The sequence below is a fragment of the Bipolaris victoriae genome (assembly GCF_000527765.1).
Source record: "Bipolaris victoriae FI3 unplaced genomic scaffold scaffold_29, whole genome shotgun sequence".
NCBI lineage: Eukaryota > Fungi > Ascomycota > Dothideomycetes > Pleosporales > Pleosporaceae > Bipolaris > Bipolaris victoriae.
The window spans coordinates 229529-256193 of NW_014575363.1; the positions used below are offsets into that span (position 1 = coordinate 229529).

The 26665-nt window shown below is 51.5% G+C and overlaps 11 protein-coding genes across 11 annotated transcripts; 9 read left to right on the top strand and 2 right to left on the bottom strand.

Annotated features, from left to right (window-relative positions):
• Window positions 1–569: 569 nt before the first annotated feature.
• COCVIDRAFT_36539 (hypothetical protein) lies at window positions 570–2522 on the top strand (the record flags this gene model as incomplete). Its single annotated transcript, XM_014702645.1, has 4 exons — window positions 570–588; window positions 646–1604; window positions 1655–2033; window positions 2083–2522. 4 exons carry the CDS (start codon window positions 570–572, stop codon window positions 2520–2522), a joined length of 1797 nt encoding a protein of 598 aa, XP_014558131.1.
• Window positions 2523–3067: 545 nt separating this feature from the next.
• Window positions 3068–3517, top strand: COCVIDRAFT_36540 (hypothetical protein; the record flags this gene model as incomplete). Its single annotated transcript, XM_014702646.1, has 2 exons — window positions 3068–3214; window positions 3353–3517. 2 exons carry the CDS (start codon window positions 3068–3070, stop codon window positions 3515–3517), a joined length of 312 nt encoding a protein of 103 aa, XP_014558132.1.
• Window positions 3518–5890: 2373 nt separating this feature from the next.
• COCVIDRAFT_14791 (hypothetical protein) lies at window positions 5891–6382 on the top strand (the record flags this gene model as incomplete). The annotated part of the gene is made up of 1 exon (XM_014702555.1): window positions 5891–6382. One exon carries the CDS (start codon window positions 5891–5893, stop codon window positions 6380–6382), a length of 492 nt encoding a protein of 163 aa, XP_014558041.1.
• Window positions 6383–6607: 225 nt separating this feature from the next.
• On the top strand, window positions 6608–6919 carry COCVIDRAFT_95386 (hypothetical protein; the record flags this gene model as incomplete). Its single annotated transcript, XM_014702647.1, has 1 exon — window positions 6608–6919. A coding segment is annotated over one exon (312 nt), but the record flags the coding sequence as incomplete, so codon positions are not given.
• A 459-nt stretch (window positions 6920–7378) lies between these two features.
• Window positions 7379–7537, bottom strand: COCVIDRAFT_95270 (hypothetical protein; the record flags this gene model as incomplete). The annotated part of the gene is made up of 1 exon (XM_014702648.1): window positions 7379–7537. A coding segment is annotated over one exon (159 nt), but the record flags the coding sequence as incomplete, so codon positions are not given.
• COCVIDRAFT_25413 (hypothetical protein) lies at window positions 7532–14081 on the top strand (the record flags this gene model as incomplete). The annotated part of the gene is made up of 3 exons (XM_014702573.1): window positions 7532–7719; window positions 7781–7821; window positions 7879–14081. The coding sequence occupies 3 exons, from the start codon at window positions 7532–7534 to the stop codon at window positions 14079–14081; spliced, it is 6432 nt and encodes a 2143-aa protein (XP_014558059.1).
• Window positions 14082–16153: 2072 nt separating this feature from the next.
• Window positions 16154–20746, bottom strand: COCVIDRAFT_36542 (hypothetical protein; the record flags this gene model as incomplete). Its single annotated transcript, XM_014702649.1, has 12 exons — window positions 16154–16313; window positions 16362–17068; window positions 17119–17373; window positions 17429–18103; window positions 18187–18291; window positions 18961–19061; window positions 19142–19245; window positions 19313–19998; window positions 20044–20222; window positions 20270–20524; window positions 20577–20646; window positions 20699–20746. The coding sequence occupies 12 exons, from the start codon at window positions 20744–20746 to the stop codon at window positions 16154–16156; spliced, it is 3345 nt and encodes a 1114-aa protein (XP_014558135.1).
• A 224-nt stretch (window positions 20747–20970) lies between these two features.
• On the top strand, window positions 20971–21150 carry COCVIDRAFT_95445 (hypothetical protein; the record flags this gene model as incomplete). Its single annotated transcript, XM_014702650.1, has 1 exon — window positions 20971–21150. A coding segment is annotated over one exon (180 nt), but the record flags the coding sequence as incomplete, so codon positions are not given.
• A 128-nt stretch (window positions 21151–21278) lies between these two features.
• Window positions 21279–22170, top strand: COCVIDRAFT_95290 (hypothetical protein; the record flags this gene model as incomplete). The annotated part of the gene is made up of 3 exons (XM_014702651.1): window positions 21279–21348; window positions 21407–21468; window positions 21517–22170. 3 exons carry the CDS (start codon window positions 21279–21281, stop codon window positions 22168–22170), a joined length of 786 nt encoding a protein of 261 aa, XP_014558137.1.
• Window positions 22171–23044: 874 nt separating this feature from the next.
• COCVIDRAFT_25416 (hypothetical protein) lies at window positions 23045–24886 on the top strand (the record flags this gene model as incomplete). Its single annotated transcript, XM_014702574.1, has 3 exons — window positions 23045–23206; window positions 23257–24007; window positions 24063–24886. 3 exons carry the CDS (start codon window positions 23045–23047, stop codon window positions 24884–24886), a joined length of 1737 nt encoding a protein of 578 aa, XP_014558060.1.
• Window positions 24887–25354: 468 nt separating this feature from the next.
• Window positions 25355–26498, top strand: COCVIDRAFT_95468 (hypothetical protein; the record flags this gene model as incomplete). Its single annotated transcript, XM_014702652.1, has 3 exons — window positions 25355–25942; window positions 26004–26351; window positions 26415–26498. 3 exons carry the CDS (start codon window positions 25355–25357, stop codon window positions 26496–26498), a joined length of 1020 nt encoding a protein of 339 aa, XP_014558138.1.
• Between the last annotated feature and the right edge of the window lie 167 nt (window positions 26499–26665).

A 26665-nucleotide genomic window follows, 5' to 3' on the forward strand; every position in this document is an offset into this window, starting at 1 on the left:
TGTGTTGGCTATATCAGCCGTGTTGTAAAGTTAGCCGTGCAACGGAGTAGTCGGTACCCGGTTGTAAGAAGTAATTTCTTTTAATGTAATCTAAGAGACTCTTGTATAGAAGAGCAAAGAACGTGAGATCACGATAGAGATCAGATGTAGTATCCGAGGTATACGGACCAAGACCTAACGCGCGTTATCGATAAAGTTGGCAGTCCTTTGCCATTCCGGTGATTGGCTACATGACTTCACCTTGTGTGAAAACACCAGAAACCGGAGGAAAAGCTCTTGGAGCATTGTCGACTCCTTCTTGCGACACCGGCTACAACATCATAGCAGTGATCAACGACACGGCCTGGGATAACCCCGCTGTGTTGGGTATGTAGTAGTTTGGAGAGTGGAGGAGCTTTGGCCAATCGGCCCGGCAACATGGAGGGGCAGCAAAATGAGGTCAGTCTTGAGCCCCGCGACGCCAAAAAAATCTCCACAGTCTCTTGCGCCACTGCTTTGTACCCCAGATCTGACTTTGAGCAGTCTGTAACTTTTCAATTGATTCGTAGATTCTCATACAATCAGTCAATATGGGCGGCCAAAAGACAGGTGAGCAAGATCGATAACCAAATCTAAAAAATGAAAATCATTAATGAGATGCGACAGCCATTCTGTCCGTGTACGACAAGACCGGTCTTCTTGACCTGGCCAAGGGACTGCACGAATGCGGTGTCCGCCTACTTGCGTCTGGCGGTACAGCCAAGATGATCCGCCAGGCCAACTTCCCAGTCGAAGATGTCTCTGCCATTACCAAGGCGCCTGAGATGCTCGGTGGGCGCGTCAAGACGCTGCACCCTGCTGTTCATGGCGGCATTCTCGCACGCGACCTCGACTCGGACGACTCTGACCTCTCTGCAAACAGCATCGACAAGATTGACTTTGTCGTTTGCAACCTGTACCCCTTTTCTGAGACGGTCGCTCGCATCAACGTCACAATCCCAGAGGCAGTTGAGGAAATTGACATTGGAGGTGTGACTCTGCTCAGGGCTGCCGCAAAGAACCACGCCCGCGTCACTATCATCAGCGACCCCAACGACTACCATGACCTCCTCACTGAGCTTAAGAAGAACGGCGAAGTCTCGGAGACCAGCAGGCAGCGTTATGCCCTGAAGGCTTTCGAGCAGACTTCCTCATACGATACCGCTATTTCCGAGTTTTTCAGGAAGAAGTACGCGGGCGACGGTGTCCAGTACCAGACCCTCCGATACGGTGCCAACCCTCACCAAAAACCCGCAACTGTCTCCATGGCAGAGAAGCCCCTACCATTCAAGGTGCTCTGCGGTTCTCCAGGATACATCAACTTGCTCGATGCGCTCAATGCATGGCCGCTCGTGCAGGAGCTAACCAAGGCACTGAACTACCCAGCTGCTGCCAGCTTCAAGCACGTCTCGCCTGCCGGTGCAGCCATCGGAGTCCCCCTCAGCGAGGTAGAGCGCAAGGTATACATGGTTGATGACATTGACGGCATCGAGACTTCAGGACTGGCGCAGGCATATGCGAGGGCCCGTGGTGCCGACAGGATGTCAAGTTTTGGTGACATGATTGCTCTGTCAGCCGAGGTTGATGTGAGTAACTGTTGAATAATCGGTTTGACTCGATGACTGACGGAATACAGGTCCCAACCGCCAAGATTATCAGCCGTGAAGTGTCCGACGGTGTCATTGCTCCTGGTTACAGCGCTGAAGCCCTGGAGATCCTCAAGAAGAAGAAGGGTGGAAAGTACCTGGTTCTTCAGATGGACCCCGAATACGTCCCAGGCCCAGAAGAATCTAGGACCGTGTTCGGCATCACGCTCAAGCAGCACCGCAACGACGCCAAGATCCTTCCTTCTGACACATTCAACACAATCATTGTGCCTAAGAACTCTCCTCCGCTACCAGAGTCAGCTCAGCGCGATCTTACCGTCGCTACCATTGCTCTTAAGTACACTCAGTCAAACAGTGTATGCTATGCGCTCAACGGCCAACTCATTGGTCTTGGAGCTGGCCAGCAATGTAAGTATTGTTCAACTCCAAAACTATAGCAGCCACTGACACGCAAAAGCACGTATTCACTGCACTCGTCTTGCTGGTGACAAAGCCGACAACTGGTGGATGCGTTTCCACTCAAAGACGCTCAACCTCAACTTCAAGAAGGGTACCAAGCGCCCCTCCAAGTCTAATGCCATTGATCTCCTTTGCTCAGGTCTCGTTCCCGAGTCAGGCATTGAGCGCGAGGACTTTGAGGCGCACTTTGAGGAGGGCCATGTGCCGCAGCCTTTCACGGCCGAGGAACGCAAGGAATGGTTGTCGAAGATGGAGAGCGTAGCAGTCAGCTCCGACGCTTTCTTCCCCTTTATCGACAACGTCTTCAGAGCGCACAGGAGTGGAGCCAAGTACATTGCTGCACCCACAGGTAGCCAGAACGATGGCGCCGTTTTCGAGACGAGTGAGAAGTTGGGTATCACCTTTGTTGAGCAGCACATTAGGCTGTTCCACCACTAAGAGGATGATAGATGGATTTGCCCAAGTGGCATATGGAGATGATGCTCATGTGAAATGACACGATAGCACAGTTGAGCTTTAGTGGGATGAACTTACGATACCTTTGAAAGTGGTTATTTCAACATTTCCTCGCGATAAAACTTTTCTTCTACTTATTCTAGTGCATTGAATATAAGTGTGTGATGAATGTCTGGCAGAGTGAGCTCATACAGGCGGATCCTCATGCGTCCGTGAAGTGGCGTCGTTTGGCGCAGTGAGGCGTGGCTGAAGGGTTGTTGCAAAGCAACATTGATGGCCAACGTTCGACGCGCTAATGTTTGCTATTTGCTGCAAACGGCAGGCGTTGTCCAGGAGACCAGCCCATTTTGGGCTAGTTCTGGGCTAGACCGCAACGCAAGGAATAGATGAAGGGCGCTTCACCTAGAATTGTTACGCTACACCGCTGCTACGAACAACTCACTGCCAACGCTTCAATCGCTTTTGGGATTGTCGAATCTACTCATTGCGACTCTTGGGAATTGAACACTAATCCTTGAAGACTTAACATGTCCGCTCAGCCAGACAACCAGCAGATGGAGGGTGTCCAGGACCCCACTACCGACGTGAAGGGCAAGGGCAAGGCTCAGGAGGGCGACGCGATGGAAGAGTCCATGGATGATGACTCCAGCGATGAGTCTGGTGCCGAGGATCAGGTGCGCTCTTTTGACCCATTGTGGCCCATTTTCAGCACCAATAGCTAACACAATCGCATACAGGTCGGCGAACGTAAGCCACTCACACGCGAATACATTCGAGCCAATTCAGCAACTGACACATGAACAGCCGAAGAGCCCGATGAGGACAACATGGAGGAGATTGAGACATCCAACATCATAGGCAGCCGCACGCGCGGTAAGCACATCGACTTCAGCAAGGCCAACCAGGAGCTCGAGGGTGACGACGACGAGGATGACGATGAGGACTTTGTCGACCCCGATGACCAGATGAAGGACTAAGGGGCAGCTGTGCAAAAAAACTCTCTTCTTTGTCTCTTGGTAAGTTTTTCGCGCCTGTTCGCCCCCCAATTCACACCGCCTTTGGCCACGCCTACTGACTTTTCGCTTCCAGTCACCCTTTGCGCAAACAACACACGTTTCGGTTATCGAAGTTCGGATTGATTCTTGATATACATACGCAGAAAACATGCTAGGTGGCGGGGAGAGAAGAATCTGGGTCGAGACTTGGAGTCTAGGCGCGTGTACCCTTGGTTGCGAGGCGGATGGTGGGGCGACGCGAGACCCTGTGTTTTTGACGCGCAACAAAGTGCGCGACATGGACAATGGATTGGATACTCTGCGTCTGCCATAGCATCAACATAAATGATGAATGAAAGTGAATGATATATGATTGTTTCTGCAGATTGAGTGAATGCATACTGATTGTCTTGCTGTGTGAAGAAGACTACGCTCACGTATGCACACTACGAAGAATACCTCGGACCCCAAGCCCTATACATATATACCCCCAGAGCTAACGTGCTTGAATTAGTAGTGAGATGTAGTAGTACAAACAGTAGTTCCATATCTACTCTATTTTTTCCCCTACGCGCAGGCAGCTAGTTGGAACACACCCCTTCCCTTTCCCCTTGCCAGTCTGTTCTCCAAGGGGGTGGGTGCATCCAGACATGCCAGCACACACAGGCATCAACCCCGCACCTGCCAGCTTCAAAGAGACCAAGGCTGGGTTTAACACCAGAACGTCGGGCTTGCACAACGCGATATAGCCAAATATGCATGAGTGCAAGAATTTATTGATTGTATATTGATCTTACTTTGTTTTGATGTCGATGGAATGTCGATGCAAATGCTGCGACTACGATGGCGGACGCAGCCCCACTAAGACTGAGCAGGGCTTCTAAAGCAAACCCTCCCCCCCAAGTCACGGGGTATGGATATGTGGGGAGGGGGGAAGCCAGAGTCAGAGTCAGGGTCTGAAGCAGCAGGGTTATTTGGAAAAGGGCAGGGGGGGAGTACGGTACACTAAACACAGCAGTCAAGGTGAGTTGTTTGGTAGTACGTTATGTAAATCAGGCTTGCGTACGCAAGCACAGCACCAAGAAGTGCAGTCTTACATGCCAAACGGGCCGGTTGGCCCGTATTGCCAAAGTCTATTTTTGCCAATGAGAGGGAAGCAAAAAAAAAAGGTGAGGCCAGGTATGTGGTAGGAAGATCTTTGTGGGATGGAGGATGGGGAACGTGGGTTGAGAATTAATTTGGCTTGATGTGCAAAGGCGTGGGGGTTGATGAATACATACTACCAATGCCTAAGAGAAAGAAAAAAAAATATCATCTGTGGTTTTAGCTTGATTGGGTAACTCGAGTAAAGGAAGGAAAAACAGGGTCCCGTGATTTTTGCATAGGGTAGGCTTGTTAGGTTCGAGTTACTCGTTTTGTTCGTAGTGATTGTCGGGTGGAATAGGGTCGTTGCTAACAATGCACGTGATCGGGACGTGGGTGTACGTGTATTGGCAACCTTGTGCCCCACTTTTACTGGAACGAAGCGATCTTGATGGCAAAATGGCAAAAGTTACAGTTGCTAGTAAAGGGTCCAAAATTTTGGGTTACTTTTGGAGTGTAGCATGAAGTTACATGTCCTTGTACTTTGGGTATTCTCTGTTGAATTCTGCGATGGTGAGATTGCGACAGCAAAGCGACGCAGATATTTGGAACGCTCTCATTTTTTTCTTATTTGGGGAAAACCAAGGCATCGGGACATGAGTCCGATCTTGTCGGGTAAATCGACTGCGTTGGGTCGGGAATCAGATGTTGAAGTCGGATTCCGCCTCTGGGAGATAGGGTGCACATCGGAAACCCACCACCATTTTCGACTCTTTTCGCACAAAGGCCCGAAGCGAAGGGACATAAGTATTAGGTACACGAATCCTGCAGAGATTGGCCGTCGAATGGCAGTGGTGAGATTGGCACTAGATCGGGGGTGTTGAGCACAAGTGGTGTGTTTTGATTGCGTTGAAGAAATTCCTGGTATATCCGCCGGGTAACGAGTGCAAGCTGGGTGCGGGCACAGGCGACATCGGCCAGACGAGCAGAACAAAGGTCTGCGTGTTCTCGTGACTCGTCTCCCGCTACGTGGTGCCGGGCTGCAGGCAGTGTCTGTTCCGATCTGTTCCGAGCATGATGCGGACACTGTTGCTTGGTGGCCAGCGGGCAGCAGCAGCCGTGGCGGGCCGGTCAGAATGGCCCAATGGGTTGGATCATGTGAGGGAAGGACAAGCAGAAGGCATCTTTTGCAGAAGCCCAAGGCTGCGACTAGGTGGGTGATATTCACTGCAATCTGCGCTGCAATGATGTCGTCGACTGCGCAGTCAAGCAATGAGGGCGGAAGCTCCGCCGCGCACGGGCGGGGTTATATCTTGTCCCGTCCAACGAGGGGCGAGAGAAGGAAGGGGGCAGCGCAAGCTCCCGCCCCGGAGATGCTTGGGCGCAGATAAGATGAGACATGACCCTTGGGAATTACGACAAAATGGTCGAGGCGAGGCCGGCGGCCCAATTGGCGCGGGCGAGATTCAGATGATGCGGCATATGCAACCATCTGGTGGTCATCCGCAGCCAACCCAGCCAACCCGACCAACCCGACCTTCGGAGGCCAGCCTGCCACTGCACAGATGCACAGACGAACGCCTGCAGGGCGGTCGGCCCCCGCCGCCCAATCACGCCCACGGTTATCGTCATGGAGCGGCAGAAAAACCGTGGGGTAGGCCAATTTTCCCATGCACAACCCGCCGCAGAGGTCGTCGCTATACTACAGTATCCACACACGACCAGCTCTGCCAACCTTCCGCCACGCCGCGGCAGACGCTGTGAGAAACAATGCCTCGCAGGCTGACCTCAGGTTGGCAGTGGCGAGCTGCAGACACTCGTGGGCTTGTATCGAAAAAATAAAATAAAAACAAGTAGACGCTGAGAATTGCAATTTCATGTGCCGTACTTGGTGAAAGAGGCGGGGGCGTCATCTCACAACCACATGCAAACAGAGCACCAAGGCATCAACCCACCCCCAGCACCAGGCACTCCCCAGTCTGCAGCGGCAAAGAGACCGACCCGACCGACCGACAAGGCCTACAACTGACAGCAGAAACGCCTCCCTCGACGCGCTTCTGGCCCCGTCATTGGACACTGTCAAGTCGACTTGCTAGCGCATTGGGAAAATATCCACCCCACCACCAGCCCTCCGCCCTCTTATTCATAAGTACTCCCTCCCAACCAGCCGCGCCCTTTGCCCTCCCTCTCTCTCCCTTCTTGTCCTGTACTCTCTCCAGCACAATCGCTACAATCTACTTGCAGGAACACCGCGCGCCGACTACACGGCCAGTTCCATTAGTCTCCACATCGAGTAAGTGAATGCTCTGCCTCCCATGTCTACGCCTGCTGCACCCACCCACCCATCCGCGACCATACATTGTGCTTTTCCACCGCCACTCCGGCCTGGCTTGTATTAGCCACCATCCTACTGCACTTTGGGCTGCTACCCCGCGTGAGCCCATTCGCTGCCTCCCTTATCAGCACATCCTCTGCTTGGATACCCCATTATTCGCCGCGGGGATTTGCGTGAGCGTCATAGCTATCAATTGCTTACCTCCGCCCAAATCCGTCTGCTCAGCGACCCGGTCCCGTTGTTTGCCTAGCTCCCAGGCCGTTCTATGGTTGCAATCCCCTCTAGCAACACTCGTTCCCCCCACTCGCATTTGTTGCTTTTGAAACTAGGCCTATGCGCCCCGTTGTACCAAGCTACCTTTGACTCTCGGCCCTCTTTCTCGCGCCCACAGCTTGCTTCTTCTTTTTCTACTTATGAACCAAAAATTAACTCCTCCCTCCAGACTTCATCCGTAGACTAGACCACCACTTGCACATCGACGCATCGAGCGACCCCGCCACACGCCGATAACGATATTGCACCCTTCCCACCACCACCAACACCAACGAAACCCACGAATTCGGCCTTTTGCCGATATAATGGGTCGGGTCTCGTTCGCCGAAGATACAAAGTTGCCCCAGGATACCCAGATTGAAGAAGAGCAGACTTCAGTGTTTGCTTATCAGGATGGCCCAGAGAACAAGTCCTGGGCGGGTGCGCTGCCCTTGAAGCAGGGTCTCTACGACCCAGAGCTAGAGAAGGATGCTTGTGGTGTCGGTTTTGCTGCGTAAGTGACAATCACAATCAGTTTGCTGAGAGTGCGTGAAGATGAACTGACAATTCTGCAGCCATATCAAGGGCAAGGCTAGCCACAAGATCGTCTCTGACGGTAAGAAAATTATATATACCTAAAATTGCACAAACATATATACTGACAAACAAACAGCACGGTCATTGCTATGCAACATGACCCATCGAGGAGCCGTTGGCTCCGACGCACGAGACGGTGACGGTGCAGGTGTAATGACCTCCATCCCCCACCGATTCTTCCTCAAAGAGTTCGAGCGTGAACAAGGCTACAAGCTGCCCAAGCTTGGCCAGTACGCCACTGGTAACCTGTTCTTCAAGCCGGACCCTAGCATCTTGGATGAGACCAAGACCATGTTTGAGGACGTTGCAGACCAGCTCGACCTGAGAGTGCTTGGATGGCGAACAGTGCCGCGCGATTCAACACTTCTTGGGCCCGCGGCCTTGTCACGAGAGCCCATTATCCTCCAGCCATTCGTTGTTCTGAAAACTGCCTATGGTGATGGTCGGGAGCCAAAGGCTGATTTCCAGCAAAAGTACGATAACGCATACTTTGAGCGACAGCTCTATGTCATGCGAAAGCGAGCTACACATGTCATTGGCCTACACAATTGGTTCTACATTTGCTCACTGAGCAACAAGAACATTGTCTACAAGGGTCAGCTTTCTCCAGTTCAGGTCTATGAATACTACCACGATCTGCTCAACGTCGATTACGAGGGTCACTTTGCCTTGGTGCACTCGCGTTTCTCGACCAACACATTCCCCAGTTGGGACCGTGCGCAGCCTCTGCGATGGGCGGCTCACAATGGTGAAATCAACACGCTACGAGGAAACAAGAACTGGATGCGAGCACGTGAGGGTGTTATGAAGTCTAGTCTCTTCGGCGAGGAACTCGATCTTCTCTACCCAATCGTTGAGGACGGTGGCTCCGACTCTGCGGCTTTTGACAACGTTCTTGAGCTGTTGACCATCAACGGCGTTCTGTCTCTTCCAGAAGCAGTCATGCTCATGGTCCCAGAAGCATGGCAGGGCAACAACACCATGGATCCCGCCAAGGCAGCCTTTTACGAGTGGGCTGCTTGTATGATGGAGCCTTGGGATGGCCCTGCACTCTTCACTTTCTCTGACGGACGGTACTGCGGTGCCAACCTCGACCGAAATGGTCTGCGTCCTTGCCGTTACTACATCACTGATGACGACCGCATTGTTTGCGCATCCGAGGTCGGTACCATTTCAATCGAGCCTGAGCGAGTCGTTCAAAAGGGCCGTCTGCAACCCGGTAGAATGTTGCTTGTCGATACTGTCGCTGGTCGAATCGTCGATGACGCTGAGCTGAAGAAGTCCGTCGCGGAGCGTAACGATTTCCGCAGATGGATTGAAAAGAACCTTTTGACTCTTCCCAAGATTGTTCAGTCTGTCGGCGAGAAAGGTATCGACCTTTCTCATTCGCTCACTGAGACTAAGCTTCATGAAGACCCTCGTCTGCGAGCTTTCGGTTATTCTCTCGAGCAAGTCAGCTTGCTCCTCGGACCCATGGCTGCAGACTCCAAGGAGGCTCTTGGATCCATGGGTAACGATGCTCCTCTTGCTTGCTTGGCAACACAGCCTCGCCTGTTGTACGAGTACTTCCGTCAGCTCTTCGCTCAGGTTACCAACCCTCCTATTGACCCTATCCGTGAGGCCATTGTCATGTCTCTCGAGGCCTACGTTGGTCCCCAGGGTAACCTGCTAGAGATGGATGAGTCGCAGTGCGGTCGTCTGCTTTTGCCGTCCCCAATTCTTACTCTTGAGGAGTTCAAGGCAATGACCAACGCCCACACCCTCTACCGTGAGTGGACTGTCAAGAGTATCGACATCACTTTCCCCAAGAGTGAAGGTATCGAGGGATACATGAATGCTCTCGACCGCATCTGTGAAGCAGCCACAGAGGGCATCCAGGCCGGCGACAACATCCTTGTCTTGACCGATCGTGCAACATCCGTCGACCGCGTCGCTGTATCTGCTTGCTTGGCCACTGGTATGGTTCACCACCACCTTGTCCGCAACAAGTGGCGATCCAGTGCAGCTCTCGTTGTTGAGACTGGCGAAGCTCGTGAGGTTCACCACATGTGTGTCCTTGTCGGATATGGTGCTGATGCTGTCTGCCCCTACCTTGCCATTGAGTGTATTCTCAAGATGCATCGCGAGGGCATCATTCGCAAGAACTTGACACCTGAACAGCTCATTCAAAACTACAAGCATTCTTGCGATGGTGGTATCTTGAAGGTCATGAGCAAAATGGGTATCTCGACGCTCCAATCTTACAAGGGCGCCCAGATTTTCGAGGCTCTCGGTCTTGATGACTCTGTTGTCGACCGCTGCTTCACCGGCACTGCGTCCCGTATCAAGGGTATGACCTTTGAACTTATCGCAGCCGATGCATTTGCTCTCCACGAGAAGGGCTACCCATCACGACCTATTGTAGAGGTACCTGGTCTTTCTGAGACTGGCGAGTACCACTGGCGTGATGGAGGCGAGCCTCACGTCAACGACCCTACTGCCATGGCCAACCTCCAAGACGCTGTTCGCACCAAGAACGACAAGTCGTACGAGGCTTACTCTATCGCTGAGTATGAACGTATCAAGGACTGTACCCTTCGTGGTCTTCTTGATTTCAACTTCGATGACCGCGCCCCTATCCCCATCGACCAAGTCGAGCCATGGACAGACATTGTGCGCCGCTTCGTCACTGGTGCCATGTCCTATGGATCTATCTCTATGGAGTCACATTCCACTCTCGCCGTCGCCATGAACCGTCTTGGCGGAAAGTCGAACACTGGAGAGGGTGGTGAAGACCCTGAGCGCAGCTTGCGCATGGAGAATGGCGATACTATGCGCTCCGCCATCAAGCAGATTGCTTCCGGACGTTTCGGTGTCACCTCCAACTACCTCGCAGATGCTGATGAGCTCCAAATCAAGATGGCACAAGGTGCTAAGCCTGGTGAAGGTGGTGAGCTTCCTGGCCACAAGGTCTCTGGTTCTATTGCAAAGACCCGTCACTCTACCCCTGGTGTCGGTCTTATTAGTCCTCCTCCCCACCACGACATTTACTCCATCGAGGATCTTAAGCAGTTGATCTACGACCTGAAGTGTTCCAACCCTCGCGCTCGTGTCTCAGTCAAGCTTGTCTCCGAGACCGGTGTTGGTATTGTCGCTTCCGGTGTCGCCAAGGCCAAGGCTGACCACATCCTCATCTCCGGTCACGATGGTGGTACCGGTGCCTCTCGATGGACTGGTATCAAGTACGCTGGTCTTCCATGGGAGCTGGGTCTTGCAGAGACTCATCAGACACTTGTTCTCAACGATCTCCGTGGTCGTGTCATTGTCCAGACTGACGGTCAAATCAAGACTGGTCGCGATGTCGCTATCGCGTGTTTGCTTGGAGCCGAAGAATGGGGCTTTGCTACAACTCCCCTGATCGCCATGGGCTGCATATTCATGCGCAAATGCCATTTAAATACTTGTCCTGTAGGTATTGCTACTCAGGACCCTGAGCTCAGGAAGAAGTTCGCTGGTACACCCGAGCACGTCATCAACTTCTTCTACTACGTTGCGAATGAGCTCCGTGCAATTATGGCTAAGCTTGGCTTCCGCACTATTAACGACATGGTTGGTCGCTGCGAGTTCCTCCGTATCCGCGACGATCTCCGCACTGCTAAGACAGAGAACATTGATCTTTCGCTCATCCTGACCCCTGCGCACACTCTCCGCCCTGGTGTTGCTACATTCAACGTTCGCAAGCAGGACCACCGACTACACGTCCGCCTAGACAACAAGCTCATTGCTGAGTCCGAGCTTGCTCTGGAGAAGGGTCTCCCTGCCCGTATTGAGTGTGATGTCGTCAACACTGACCGTGCTCTCGGTGCTACCCTTTCCTACCACATCAGCAAGCGCTATGGTGAGGCCGGCCTGCCCTCAGATACCATTCACGTCAATATTCGTGGATCTGCTGGACAGTCTTTTGGTGCTTATCTTGCACCTGGTGTCACTCTTGAACTTGAGGGTGACGCTAACGACTATGTCGGCAAGGGTCTGTCCGGAGGTCGTTTGATCATCTACCCTCCTCGCAACGCCGTCTACCGTGCCGAGGAGAATGTCCTGATCGGTAACGTCTGCTTGTACGGTGCCACTCAAGGTACTTGCTTCTTCCGTGGTATCGCCGCCGAGCGCTTCTGCGTTCGAAACTCGGGTGCCACGGCCGTCGTTGAAGGCGTTGGTGACCACGGCTGCGAGTACATGACTGGTGGTCGTGTTCTTGTCCTCGGATCTACAGGCCGTAACTTTGCTGCTGGTATGTCTGGTGGTATTGCTTATGTTCTGGATATCCACAAGGACTTTGAGCAGAAGGTCAACCAAGAGATGGTCGAGCTGTCTCCAATTGAGGAGCCAGAGGAGATTGCGTTTGTGCGAGGCCTTATTGAAGACCACCACCACTACACCGGATCTGAGCTTGCCGCACGTATTCTCCTCGACTTCACCCGCGCTCTATCGCGCTTTGTCAAGGTCATGCCTATTGACTACAAGCGTGTTCTCTTGGAGGAGAAGGCCAGGCTTGCTGAGGAGAAGAGGAACAAGTATCCTCTTCCTCTACTTGCCGGCAACGCCGTCCGCAACGCTCATGAAGAGTCTCGCACCAAGGAGGCTGAGGCTGAGGCTGAGGCCAAGAAGAAGAGCAGCGGTTTGCTTGACATTGAAGAGAGTGTGACTGACGCAAAGGCCGAAAAGAAGAAGGCTCTGGTCCTAGACAAGACACGCGGTTTCATGAAATACCAGCGTCGCTCCGAGAAGTACCGCAATCCCAAGACTCGAACTCGTGATTGGGCCGAGCTGAGCCAGCGTCTCAACGAGGACGAACTCAAGTACCAGACCGCCCGTTGCATGGATTGTGGTGTACCTTTCTGCCAATCTGACACCGGCTGCCCGATCTCCAATATCATTCCCAAATGGAATGAATTAGTCTTTAGATCGCAATGGCGTGACGCTCTCAACCGTCTGCTCATGACCAACAACTTCCCTGAGTTTACTGGTCGTGTTTGCCCTGCTCCATGCGAGGGAGCTTGCGTTCTTGGCATCAACGAGGATCCTGTAGGAATCAAGTCAATCGAGTGCGCTATCATTGACCGTGGCTTCGAGAAGGGCTGGATGGTACCTACTCCACCTCAGGTCCGCTCTGGCAAGACTGTTGCCATTATTGGTTCCGGTCCTGCTGGTCTCGCCTGTGCCGATCAGCTCAACAAGGCTGGCCACAATGTCACAGTCTTTGAGCGTGCTGACCGTATTGGCGGTCTCCTCATGTACGGTATTCCCAACATGAAGCTCGATAAGAAGGTTGTGCAGCGTCGTGTTGACTTCATGGCTGCTGAGGGTGTCAACTTCAAGACCGGTGTTACCGTTGGAGAGGAAGGCCACCCCAACCTTGAGAGCCTGCGCAAAGACTTTGACGCAGTCGTATTTGCCACAGGTGCCACTGTAGCTCGCGACCTGCCCATCCCCAACCGCAACTTGGAAGGCATTCACTACGCTATGCAGTTCTTGCACAAGAACACCAAGTCTCTCCTCGACTCTGAGCTTGCTGATAATGCGTACATCTCGGCCAAGGACAAGCATGTTGTTGTCATTGGTGGTGGTGACACAGGTAACGACTGCATTGGTACCTCTGTCCGCCACGGCGCCAAATCTGTCGTAAACTTCGAGCTGCTACCTCAGCCTCCGCCAGAGCGTGCCCGCGACAACCCATGGCCTCAGTGGCCCCGTATCTTCCGTACCGATTATGGTCACAACGAAGTCAAGACTCACATGGGCAAGGATCCTCGTGAATACTGTGTCATGTCCAAGGAATTCGTTGATGACGGCAACGGCAAGGTCAAGGGCATCAACACTATCCGTGTTGCGTGGACCAAGTCTTCTTCGGGTGGTTGGGACATGAAGCAAGTTGATGGTAGTGAGCAGTTCTTCCCTGCAGACCTCGTTTTGCTCTCTATGGGTTTCCTGGGCCCTGAGCAACGCGTCATGAGCGACATGGTTGAGCTTGATGGCCGCAAGAACATCAAGACTCCCCCAGGCCACTACAACACCAACCTTCCTGGCGTCTTCGCTGCTGGTGACTGCCGTCGTGGTCAGTCACTCATCGTTTGGGGTATCAATGAGGGTCGCCAATGCGCTCGCGACGTTGATTCCTTCCTGAACGGATACAGTTCTTCGCTGCCCGTCACTGGTGGCATCGTTCAACGTCCGCCCTACGAGGCTATGCTGAAAGCCGGTCACAGCCACAAGGAGAAGCTGACTACCGTCGCCGCTTAGACGCGGACATAATTATAATGACCTTTGTACGATGGATAAGGTTACGATAAAAGAGGAAGACTTAAAGGTTTTCGCGAATGACTTTTTTTGCATTTTTCATGGAATGTTTGAGTATTTGTTCTTTTTGTTACCTGCACGATACCTTTTCAGTATGCGGCGTCAGCTGGGCCGGAAACTTGCAGTGTACGATTGTCTCCTTTTTTTTCCTAAATTGTACATTCTTCTTCATCAAAATGTGTGTAAATAGGCGAAATCAAATCATTCTAGCTATAATTTGTTTCATTGGAACTAGTGCTAGTTTGTGATGCGTGATGCACTTCTTCGTGGACACTGACAATTGGCTCTTTGTATTAAATATTTCATGATTGTCACTAGCATTTTTTTTCATAGAATAAAAAAGTTGTGAGGAAACTTCTTTGGTAAAGCTTTCAACTTGAATACTTGTTTTGGTTTTGATGATATCGAAAACCAATTGGGTTTCTAGACTTAAATCTTTTCGAAAAAATATAGTATTTGTTTTTTCTTTGTTTCCAAGTTTGAAGAGAGAAAACAACTACAACTGCAAAAACTGCTTTGGCCAACGCTACCGCCATGCTACTTCCTTGCTGTCCAAAGTGGGTCGAAAAACAAAATGCCAGACTTATCACGAATTCTCCATCGTTCACGAAATACCTACAGCCATCATAGTAACTCCACCTGCAACTCATATTGCTACCGAATCCAGATTTCCAATCCTCCCACATCTCGGTCTCCAAAAAGGTAACACGCACTGTAGTACCAGCATAGCAGAGATTTGCTTTTCCAATCCCCCCTCTCACTACTAGTCAACAGTCTAAAAATATGGTGTTCAAGAATAAGGCACACACATGCTATATCCCGCCAAATCATCATCAATGACGGTGTGACAAAAAAAAGTTCACTCACAACGCGATTTTAAGAACCCCCCCCCCCCCCCCAACAAGGGACAGTGTTTTTTCTCTCTCTCTAGTAGCGTAAAAAACTAATAATCCATGTGAACCCCAAAGATGGGAAACCTACGCCAGTAATAAAAGAAAGACTCAGTTTTTCTATAAAACATGTTCTACGAAACCTCGATTTCTCTCTGGACGGCTTTCCTCCTTCTTGGAACAACTTACAATATTATTCCTATCAAATGATAAGATATGGTGTTGACGGGTGAGAGAGAGAGAGAGGGGGGGGTTTCTTTCCAAAGTACTACTACCAGAGAAACATGCATCGATAATATCCATGTAGTACACTCAACAAGCAACGCAAAATAGAGAGTGCTCCCCCCCCCCCCCCCCAACTGGTTTTTTTTTTTTAAAAAAAAAGAAGCTTGGCGACGACAAAGAAGATGATGAAAGAGAAAAAAAAAATCGACAATGGAGAAGTAGAGTGGCGGGGGATGTGGTAGATAGATATGGTATGTTTGTAATCTAGTCTACAAAGCATTAGACTGGAGTGTTGTAGTAATGATGGGATAGCTGTCGTAGTATTGGTGATTAGTCCGATATAGTCTTGGATTTGGAAGTATGTGGTCTGATTGATTGATCCATCCATCTATCTTATAAATTCCATTTGCTCAAAGTTCTCTCAGCTACAACAATACCGTACATGAACCGTTTTTTTGGGGGGGAAGGACAGTGTTTGTTTCTTTGGGCACACGCCAGAGTATGCAAAGGCACAATTCAGATGAGTTGCAAAGTCTTGTTGAAAATATATATTCATGTTTATTCCATGTACATGTAAACCCATGATACCTAGGATACAGCCATTCTTGTTCTGAAATCTTCTATACACATGTATGCTTCAACTACTTGGGTAGTCCACAACATCAAGGCGTCGCACTGTGGCATCCTAGCAGGCCATGCTACTCTAGAACGTAAACCTCGGGATTTCCTGCGAACAAGGTGTATAGCAGTGTGAGCGTCCGCCCCTGTTCACCTCCGTCCACTAGAATACGCACTAGCTAAGTGGTACTGACGTGATCATGGAGAAATTAGCCCCACATCTCATTTGGTAGGCGTACAGCTTATGGTTGTAACGGGATGCGGCATTGCCTCGGATAAGCGTCATTGCATCCTATATTGCGGATAGGCACGGGATGGGTCAATGACGATGTTTTCATTGAGGTTGGTGAATGCAAGAATCTCGGTGTTGATGTCAAAGGCCCCTGAGTCGTCAAAGTTGAGATCCAAGCTTTGCTGCATCTGCAGTGGAGTCATGAAACTCCTATGCGAGTGTTAGTCATGGGCAGGAATTTTCAATGGCAAGACTCACGAGTCCCAGCCCCACAATTGGGCCATTGTTGCATCGTCCAAAGCGACTGGCGTATGATGATTGCCATTGTTGGTTGGAACATGTTTTGATATTCCCAGATCCGCTAGGCGTATGGGTGTTTCTTCAGATACCATCTTTGTAAAACCAATCTGCTCCATGCCGTTGGCTAGCTCCACCAACTGCCAAATGTACTCGCTGTACTGCGGTAATCTGGTGTGGACATAGGCCAGAATGAATACGATGACTAAGCGCAAGATGCAGGTACTATCAAAAGCCGTCAAGCTAGAAAGCACGCCGTCCGTGGCCATTTGCTTCAAAATGGCTATACTCTTCTGTGCTGCGTCGATGCACGTTTTTCCCATGCGCTCAAACCAGATCTTTTTGCTTGACACCAGTGAGCCATATTTGATGACCAGATAGAGCAAGAAAGGCCGTGTCAAGAGGATAGTGGTACTCCAATACTGTAGATGCAGGACTGCAATTGCACGCCTGTACGTCGGAGGTGCGGGCACGTCGGTTTTCAGATGTGCTGGCACTTGGCGATGCCATTTCTGTAGCAGCAGGAGCGAGTTTGAGATTGTCGAAAAGGATATCGAGTTTGATGAACGCTCCATGTAAACGGCCTGTATGACTTCGCGCCTCAAGCGACAGAGAGAAACCGATGTGGCCATCCACGAAAGAGGTGTGTGCAGTCCTGGATACACGGCCTGCGAAAAGTCAGCATATGGACATTCAAAAATCACAGCAATGGCCGTACCCGCTCAGATGGCATAGGCGTCGTAACCTTGGTGAAGCGCTCATCTACAATGGTCGGACAGCCACCTCTTGACGAGATTTCTTGGTCGAGCTGAAACAAAGTCCACCAAATCCGACGGTGCTGTTCCCGATCAAGCGCGGTGGCTGACTCGTCGACCTGGTCGCGGTGCAAACCTAGGGAGAAGGCCATTTGCACACTAGCGCCCATGTACAGGTAGGCACTGACTCTCGAGCAAAGATTCTCCATTGCGATGGACTAGATAGTGATCAGCCACGTGTGACAGGGCGGATGGTTCTTAGGACGAATTTACCATGATGGCCATTGCGCGGATGCTGTCCAAGTCGGCTTCATCATACACAACTGGAATGAGCTGTTTGGCGAGGGCAAGGTAATCCTCTGATGTTTTGACATCCATGGCGGCGGGCCAGTCTGGCGGCGGGGAGTTGCCATTGTTGCCGACATAGTTTGCTGCTCCAATGGCGAAGATCGTGTACAGGGAGCACATCCATGAGCTGGACGAAGACTCAGCCGACTCGGAGTAGGTGCTGTCAACCCGGCGCAGCAGGGCTTCGACGGGGTAGAACCAGTATGTGCAATGGACATCTTCGAGGAAGCGAGAAATGTAAATGTCACATAGATGGCGACTGGGGAGATAGTAGCTCTCTTCAGCACCCGAGTCAGTAGAGGGCGATGCTACAGGAAGGGTGGGTGGATACGCCCCCACTTTTGGAGTGGGAATGATAGATGGGTCCTTCCGCTGCATACCCAAGGTTGCGACGACGGCATTGAAGGGAATCTCGCTATGGGCTCCTACGTAACGAAACTTGCCGCGCGAGTCCTTCATCATGCAGCCGAGAGATTCATGCAGCTCGTTGACGTCCTGCTCCTCGCCATTGTCAACACTGTCGCCATCTTCGGGCGAGGCCTGGTTGCTGGCAAAGAGGCCGTCAGTTTGCTGGACAGGGTCGGCGTGGAAGGAGCCGTCCTTGATAGCCTTGGAAATGGTGCGGAGAGATTGGAGATTGAGTTCACGGCCAGGGAAGAAGTGCTCGAGAATGCGCATGGCGCACTGGTACTCTTCTTCAGTGACATGGTAGTAGGGCCTCTTGCGCCTGGGCGTGGCAATGGTACAAACGGCGCCTGTGCGGGCGCAGTAGCGACATGGGCCGGGGACTATTGGGGAGGTGTCAGCAAAGGGTGAATGAGTGGAGGGGCGGGTGAGTAAGTAGTATAAGTCAGAGAGCAGTAGGAAGTCGTACTGGGATCGATGCACTGCGGATGACGGGCGGCGGTTAGCTGCTTGGCGGCGGATGGAGCGGGACTTTTTGTTTTTTTTGTATGTATGGCGTGTGCGTACCTTTGTCTTTCTGCTGCGACAGCGGTCACAGCTGCTGTGCACGCGATGGCCGTTGGGTGCTCTGCTTGAGACGGGCGCAGGCGCAGGCGCAGGCGCTGGAGGTTGCGGGGCGGCCAACTCGGCCATATCGTTCCGAAGACAGCGGGGGGCAGCCCGGCGGGACCAGACGACACTATTAATGGCTCTAGTAGCAACGCAATGGACTCATTCGGCACACCTGCAGCAGTCCGGGGAAAGGCAGCGGAGCATGTTGCCCTCTTCAGTGGAGGAGACGGGTGCAGAAGAGAAGGGTTCCAATTCACGCGTGCATGAGTTTGCGTGCTCGGCGCCTGGTTCGTTCTCGCCCGCAAAGCCACCCTGCAACACCTGCCGATTGGCTGCTTGCATCGCCGCCACCCCCTTCCACTACTTATACATACATACATACATACATGCTGCATTCACTCACCCACCCACACCACACACTACCCCATCTTGATCAGCACGCTCTTCGTCTCCAGGAAGTTGTTGAGCGAGTACAGAGGCTCTCCCTCCCGCCCCGACCCCGACGACTTGTATCCACCAAACGGCATGTCCGTGCCCGTCACTGTCTCACGCGTTAGCAACGACTCTATATCCCTGCAGGCCTTTTTCTTATCATCATCATCATCATCATCAAAAACTCACCTGGCGACGTGCAATTGACCCCCACCGTCCCAGCCTCCATCCCCTTTGCGAAGCGCAGTGCCCGGTCAATGTCCTTGGTGTATACCGACGCGTATAGCCCGAACCTGCATCGTCGTTAGCCACCCTCAGTTTCACCTAGCGTTGCCAAGAAGGCAGGTGGAGGGAACAAACTCTGTCGCGTTGGCCTTGGCCAGAGCCTCCTCCTCCGTGCTGAAGACGTTGATGCTGACCACCGGCCCAAAAATCTCCTCCTTCATGATCTGCGCGTCTTCGGGCGTGTTCTTGAAAATGGTCGGCTGGATGTAGTAGCCTTCGCGGTCAGACGGCGCTCCTCCTCCCGTAATCAGCTCTCCGCCAGACTGCTTTCCGCTTTCAAGGTATTTCAGCACTGTCTTGTGTTGCGCGCCATCTGCCTGCGGGCCGTGGTTGACGCCCTCCTGCGGCGCTGCTAGCGGATCTCCCATTTTAGTCTCCGTCTCAAAGTTGCGCTTGAAAAGCTCAATGTACTTGTCTGCCACCGATTTCTGCACGTAGATGCGCGAGTTGGCCATGCACACCTGCCCACTGTTCCACCGAATGCTGTGCGCCGTCTCCTTGACCGCCTTTTCCATGTCTGCATCTTCAAAGATGACCGCCGGCGACTTGCCCCCGAGCTCCAGGTAGACTTGCTTCAGATTAGACTTTGCCGCCGCTTCTTGGATGATCCTGCCAGTCCGGCTCGACCCAGTAAATGACAGAGCTCGGACGTCCATGTGGTGGCTCAATACGGAGCCACTGACATTTCCGAATCCAGTGATGATGTTGATGACGCCTGGCGGGAATCCAGCCTGCTTTGCCAGCACGGCGATTTTAGCAGACTGCCACCATTAGCTTTTGACATGAATATTCAATCCGTCACTTACAGTCAGGGGCGCCTTCTCGGAGCTCTTCAAAACGACTGTGTTTCCCACAATCAAAGCTGGAGCTAGCTTGCTCACTAAGAAGAATAAGGGCACGTTCCATGGAATGATAGCAGCAACCACTCCATAGGGCTGACGTAGTGTCATGTTGACGAACCCCGGAGTCTGAACACTGGTAGTTCCTGCTTCTCGTCAGCATCTCAACTTCGTCATGCACTGACATTCTCACCTTGCACATTGTATCCGCTCTCCGCATAGCGATCCCACTTTGCCGCTGCCGCATATCCATCAAAAAACTCTCCCACCGGGCGACCCATCGAACTTGCTTCCAACGCCGCTAGCTCATCGTTGTTCTCTCGAATCAGTGCTGCCAGCTTCTTGAAATACTGGCCCCTTTGGTCGGGAGAGAGTGCAGACCATGCAGGGAAAGCAGCTTTTGCTGCGGCTACAGCATTGTCCGTGTCCTGCTCAGATGCCTCGTGTACTGTGGTCTTCTTCAGCCAACATGCTACTTTCAGGGGGTCGATAGAACTAACCCTTGGCTACAAGCTTCAACGTTGCTGGATTGACAATGTCAAATGTTTTGCCATTTGACGACTCAACAAACTGTGAAAGGGTCAGCTCAAGTATTCAGTTCTACCAATTCCCCGTGACTGACTTCTCCATTGATGAACAGACGCGTCTCAATCTTCTCCGGAAGGCCCATGTTGGAATGTCAAACGTAATGACGCAGCTCTTCTGTTATTACGGCTGTACTTCGGTCGCTGCACCTCACAAAGACAAACAGTATTTAGCAAGTCTTCGTTGGTTTGATCCCACAGGAGATCGACTGGATATTGATAGGCTAATCTCTGATATTGCTGCAGCACGCCCCAATAAATATCAGCGACGGTGGTGGTTTCTGGGTCGAAAAACGCTAGCAAGCTGAAGCTGGGATTCCTTGTGGTGCATGACCCCACCTCAATCTTGCTTTGCCGTTGTGCTCCACAAACTCTTTGGGGAATAGTCCAATCGGCAGTGTATAACCGCTATTTTCGTGCACTTCGCAGTCATAACGCCGACTCTTTGACTGACCCTATTCGTGGAGATAGCACGGGATCTTCCTCATAGTCGTGGTGGTGACAGATCGGACAGCTGTGTTAGGTACTAATCGTGTACCATTCATGTTAAAAAGTAAAGGATGGCCGTGACATTGAATCACATCCACACCCTGGTTTCTGCAAAAGACTACCACGATAATGGCTAGCGAAATCGAGCAACTGAAGGCTATGGTGGAGAAGCTGCAATCGCAGGTGACGCGGCTGAGTGGTGCGGCTTAGTCAACCATCACTCGCGCTTCAAGACGCTGACCCCACCTCAGACCAAGAGGACATTCGCAAACTGCAGTACACATACGGCTACTATCTCGACAAATGTCTCTATAAAGAGGTAGGTAGCCATGTAATATGTGCAATACTTGGTTGTTCACGACAATAGGTTACCGATCTCTTCTCCGACGACCCGGACACCTGTGTTGAATTCCTTGGAGGCCGCTATGATGGCAAAGCGGGTGTCAGGCGCCTTTACGTTGGCCGCTTCGCCAGAATATTTGTAGCTGGACGAAACGGACCCATTCACGGCTTCTTACTCGATCACCCTCAGATGCAGGGCATAGTCGACGTCAATGCAGAAGGCACTCGCGCAAAGGGTCGCTTCCGCAGCATGATGTCCGCCGGCACACACGAAAGCATCAAGGACACGCATCCTCGCGGCCTGGTCCAATGGTGGGAAGGCGGTGTGTATGAGAACGAGTACATCAAAGAGGACGGCGTGTGGAAGATTTTCAGACTCAAGTATTTCGCCTCTTGGCATGCGCCCTTTGACAAAGGTTGGTCCTTCACCAAGCCGAATCACGTACCATTCCCGAAAACGACCTTCCCGGAAGATCCCCTCGGACCAGATGTTTTGTGCGAAAATCCAATGCTCTGGCCGGATACCCGCGTTGTGCCGTTTCACTACACTCATCCCGTCACGGGCGACCAGGTTGCAGATGACGATTTGAGAGCGCCGCATTATGGGAAAGACCCGTCGACAAGTACTCCGCCGTTGGTACTTAGCAAACCTCGGTCGGAAGTCAATGGGGCGCCGTAAATTGAAATAGGAAATATTTGGTGGGACCAATCCCGACAGTGATAGCGTCTTCTCGACTACGCAATAAATCAAGCATTTTTACTATTATCGCATTTCTATGACAATGTCCTAATTTATACCTATGCAAACTGAACTAGTAAAAACTATGGAGATATTATCTTGAGCCTCTTTCTACATATCTGCGTAAATCTGAATGCTATAATTCTCTAACATGCAAACAAGATACCATACACAGTACCGAGAAGTCAAGTAGTAATTATTTGAAGACAACATATGTGGGGCACGCAGTTCGGTACTTCCTCTGCGCCGGATAAAGGATGTGTTATACAGTCTCGATTCAGGGTTAGTCATCGACTCTGTTCGCCCTGCACCTACATAGTAGGCCTCTTAGAAGTCAAGTACCGAATGCCACGCTATCCCTAAGCAGGAAGTGGGATTTTGCTTGGCAAATGCACCATTACTACATCGGGACCCATACAACCGATCATTTTCAGCCGATGAGCTCGGTACTATTGAAAGTTGGGTATCAATATCACGTATTCGAGACTATGGATGTATTGAATCATCGCAATCAAGAGAACGAAGACGCTAGTACCCCTACAAAGCAAATGTACTCCTCGCGTACGTCATGCCGCTGCTGATATCAACCGGCCGGCCTTATCACTCCGACCTTCACCATTCCAGCCGAGACCCGTACACAGTAAGCTACCCCGCAAGTAAGATACCCCACATCCGCTCCTTCCAGTGTCCCGAAGCCATGCAAGGAATCGGGTTACATTGGGATGAACGGCAATCAAAATGGTCTTTTCAGATTTGGATATCAGGTGGGAGGGTGCTGGCGAGTATCTGAATGGAACAAGGTGAATAGTTCATTATGGCGCACATTTTCTCCCTCGCAAGTCCAGTACCTGCGGCTTATCAGGAAGGCAAGAAACATGGTGATCAAGTCAAATTTCCAGATACTCCATTTTTCAAGGGCTTCAACAAGCCATCACGGCTAGAGGCAGATATTTTTGAGCTAGAAACTACTGGAACCGTAAGTAGAGCTGTAATATACGTACAGAGTATCGGACTTAGCAATTGTAGATCCCCAAGGATATCAATGGCACTTTCTTTCGCATACAGCCGGATCACCGCTTTCCACCTCTTTTTGAAGAAGATATACACTTCAACGGTGATGGCTCCGTATCTGCCTTTCGGTTCGAAAATGGTCATGTCGACTTTCGACAGAGATACGTACATACGGATCGTTACAAAGCAGAAACAAAAGCCCGGCGCGCATTGCTCGGTCGGTACAGGAACCCCTACACCGACAACGAAATGGTAAAGGGTATCATACGAACTGCCTCAAATACCAACGTAATCTTCTGGCGGGGTGTTCTTCTCGCAATGAAGGAAGATGGCCCACCATTCGCCATGGATCCAGTCACCCTCGAAACAATCGGTCGCTACGACTTTGACGGCCAAGTACAATCTCCCACTTTTACCGCACACCCCAAGTTCGATCCAGACACTGGAGAAATGGTCTGCTACGGCTACCAAGCCGGAGGCAACGGATACGACGCTAGCTGCGACATCGTCGTGTACAACATCGACAAAGACGGGAAAAAGACAGAAGAGTGCTGGTACAAAGCACCCTTTTCCGGCATGATCCATGATTGCGCCATCACAAAAAACTACCTCGTCCTCCCCTTGACCCCCATAAAAGTCAACGAAGACCGCCTCAAAAAAGGCGGAAACCACTTCGCCTGGGACCCCGACGAAGACCAATGGTACGGTATCGTCCCCCGCCGAAACGCCAAACCAGAAGACATCATCTGGCTCCGCGCCGACAACGGTACTTACACCCCCTTCCCCCTCCCTCTCCATTCCCATGCTAAAAACCCCCCTAGGCTTCCACGGCCACATAGCCGGCTCCTACGAAGACGCCTCCGGCAAAATCGTAGTCGACCTAACCATAGCCTCCGACAACGTCTTCTTCTTCTTCCCACCCGACCCTCCTCCCCCTTCCACCCCTTCCACCCTCCAACAACGGAACAAACTCGTCTCAGACACCTACCGCTGGATCTTCGACCCTAACACCCCAACCCACACGCGCGTCCAGCCGCATAAGATGTTTGGTATTAACGGCGAGTTCTCGCGTATAGATGATAGAGTGCTGACGAAGCCGTATAATCACTTTTGGCAGTGTAACATTGATCCAGCTAGGCCGTATGATGGTGCCAAGTGTGGACCGCCGGCGGGAGGGTTGTTTAATGTGCTCGGGCATTATGAGTGGGATACTGGACGTAAGGATGTGTTTTGGGCGGGTCCGACGTGTACATTCCAGGAACCGGTGTTTGTGCCTCGTCGCCCTTCGTCTTCTTCCTCGGAAGGGGAGTTTGAAGAAGGAAATGGATACATCATTGCGCTGTTAAATCATCTGGATGTGCTGAGAAACGATGTTATGATTTTCGATGCGAGGAATTTAGCACAGGGACCGTTGGCTGTGGTGCATTTGCCGGTTAAGTTGAGGTTGGGGTTGCATGGGAATTTTGTGGAGCAGAGGGAGATTGATGCATGGGTTGGGAAGAGGGAGCGGGGGGAGGTGGGGGCTGTGCGGCCGGCGAGGGGGTTGTTGCCGTGGCAGAAGAAGTTGAAGGAGACGGAGGGGTTGGGGAGCTTGGTGGATCTGCCTGGAGGGGAGGGGGTGAATGGCGTGGACGGAGGGAGTTGAAACGTTGGGGAGAGGGGAGATGGTGGCTTCTTAGAGCCGTATAGGTTACGAGACCAATGGCTACAGCTACATTTGCAATAAAGTATAGCGTTATCTCTTTCCGTCTACAAGTGTGAAGGCAACTATGTTTGTTCTCTGTATTGGAGAGAATGTTTTTAGGCAACCTGCGTTGTGAGTCACGCCACCTCAAAATAGATACAACATACAAGTATATATATATAAACGACAGTATCCACCAAAACGATAGAGAAATTGAACTCATCAATTCTCCTCAAAACATTCATATCAACCCACCAAAGTCACACCAAACACACACCCCATTCCCATCTTGAAAACTCGCACGTGGGGCACTGAATCCTTCCCGTCGTCTCCACCCGCATTCAGTTATATCAACCTCATTTCCGCCCCCTCCCCAAACCCTCCACCACATAAACCCACAACAAAAAAGAAAAAAAAGAACCTCCAACCATGTCCAAACTCATCGTCATAATCGGCATAACGGGCAACCAAGGCTCCTCCGTCGCCCACACCTTCCTCTCCACACCCACCTGGCGCATCCGCGGCCTAACCCGCAACCCTTCCTCCCCAACCTCCCAACACCTCTCCTCCCTCGGCATCGAAATGGTGCAAGCAGACCTGCACGACCCCTCCTCCCTCACCACCGCTTTCCAGGGTGCAAACCTAATCTTCAGCGTCACAGACTTCTGGACCCCGTTTTTCACGCCTTCAAACGCTGCTCGCGCCGCGGAGATCGGGGTGCCTATTGGAAAATATGCGTATGAGCTTGAAGCTGAACAGGGCAGGAATATTGTGGATGCGGTGGCGAAGGTTGTCGCGGGGTTGGATGCGGTGGGGTTTGTGGCGAGTACGTTGTGTAACGCCCGCGAGAGCAGCGGGGGTAAGTATAGTGAGTTGTGGCATTTTGATAGCAAGGCAGATGTTTTTCCAGCGTATGTAAAGGAAAATTATCCGGAGTTGGCGGAGAAGACGAGTTATCTGCATACGGGGTATTTTTATACGAGTTGGAGGTATATGCCTAATCGGTGGTTTGCAAAGGTATGTTGTCACGTGGGAAGGGGTGGTGGTGAAAGAATTGCTGATGAAAAGATACGCATAGTTGCCTGATGGCTCGGTTCAGATGCAGTCTCCGACTTCCCCAGACGTGCTGATTCCACATCTTAACCCACGGACAGATGTTGGCCCTTTTGTACAAGCCATGTTGAAGCTGCCTCCAGGGTCGACGGTCATGGCTGCGAGCGAGTGGTGCACATGGCCGGATTGGATCAAGACTTGGGGCGAAGTAACTGGGGTCAAGAATAGTTACAAGCAAGTTAGCGTCGAGGATTTCGACAAGGAAATTCCAGGAGGTGCAGGTAAGGAGATTGGAGAGATGTTTGAATTTTCGAGTACTTGGGGGTACAATGCGAATCAAAAGGATACGTTGATGACGTGGGATCTGGAAAAGGTGAGAATGAAACGCTCTGTTGCGTGGTTTGGAGTTGTCGGCTAACGATTGATTGGTTTTTAGATGGGCGTACACGTCCCGACAATGAGCTTAAAGGAATACTGTAAAAAGGAAGATTGGGTTGCAGCGGGCATACTAGCACCCTAATTATGAACTTCAAAGGTCAATTCTTGCATGGCGAACCTGGCATAAGTTTCAGTAGTCATTTGAAATCGAATTAGCAAAGCAGTCAAACCTCAGGAATCATCATTCATTCAAGTCACACATGTCTAATCTAGTACGATACCACACACAGCCCCTAAGCATGTCATTAT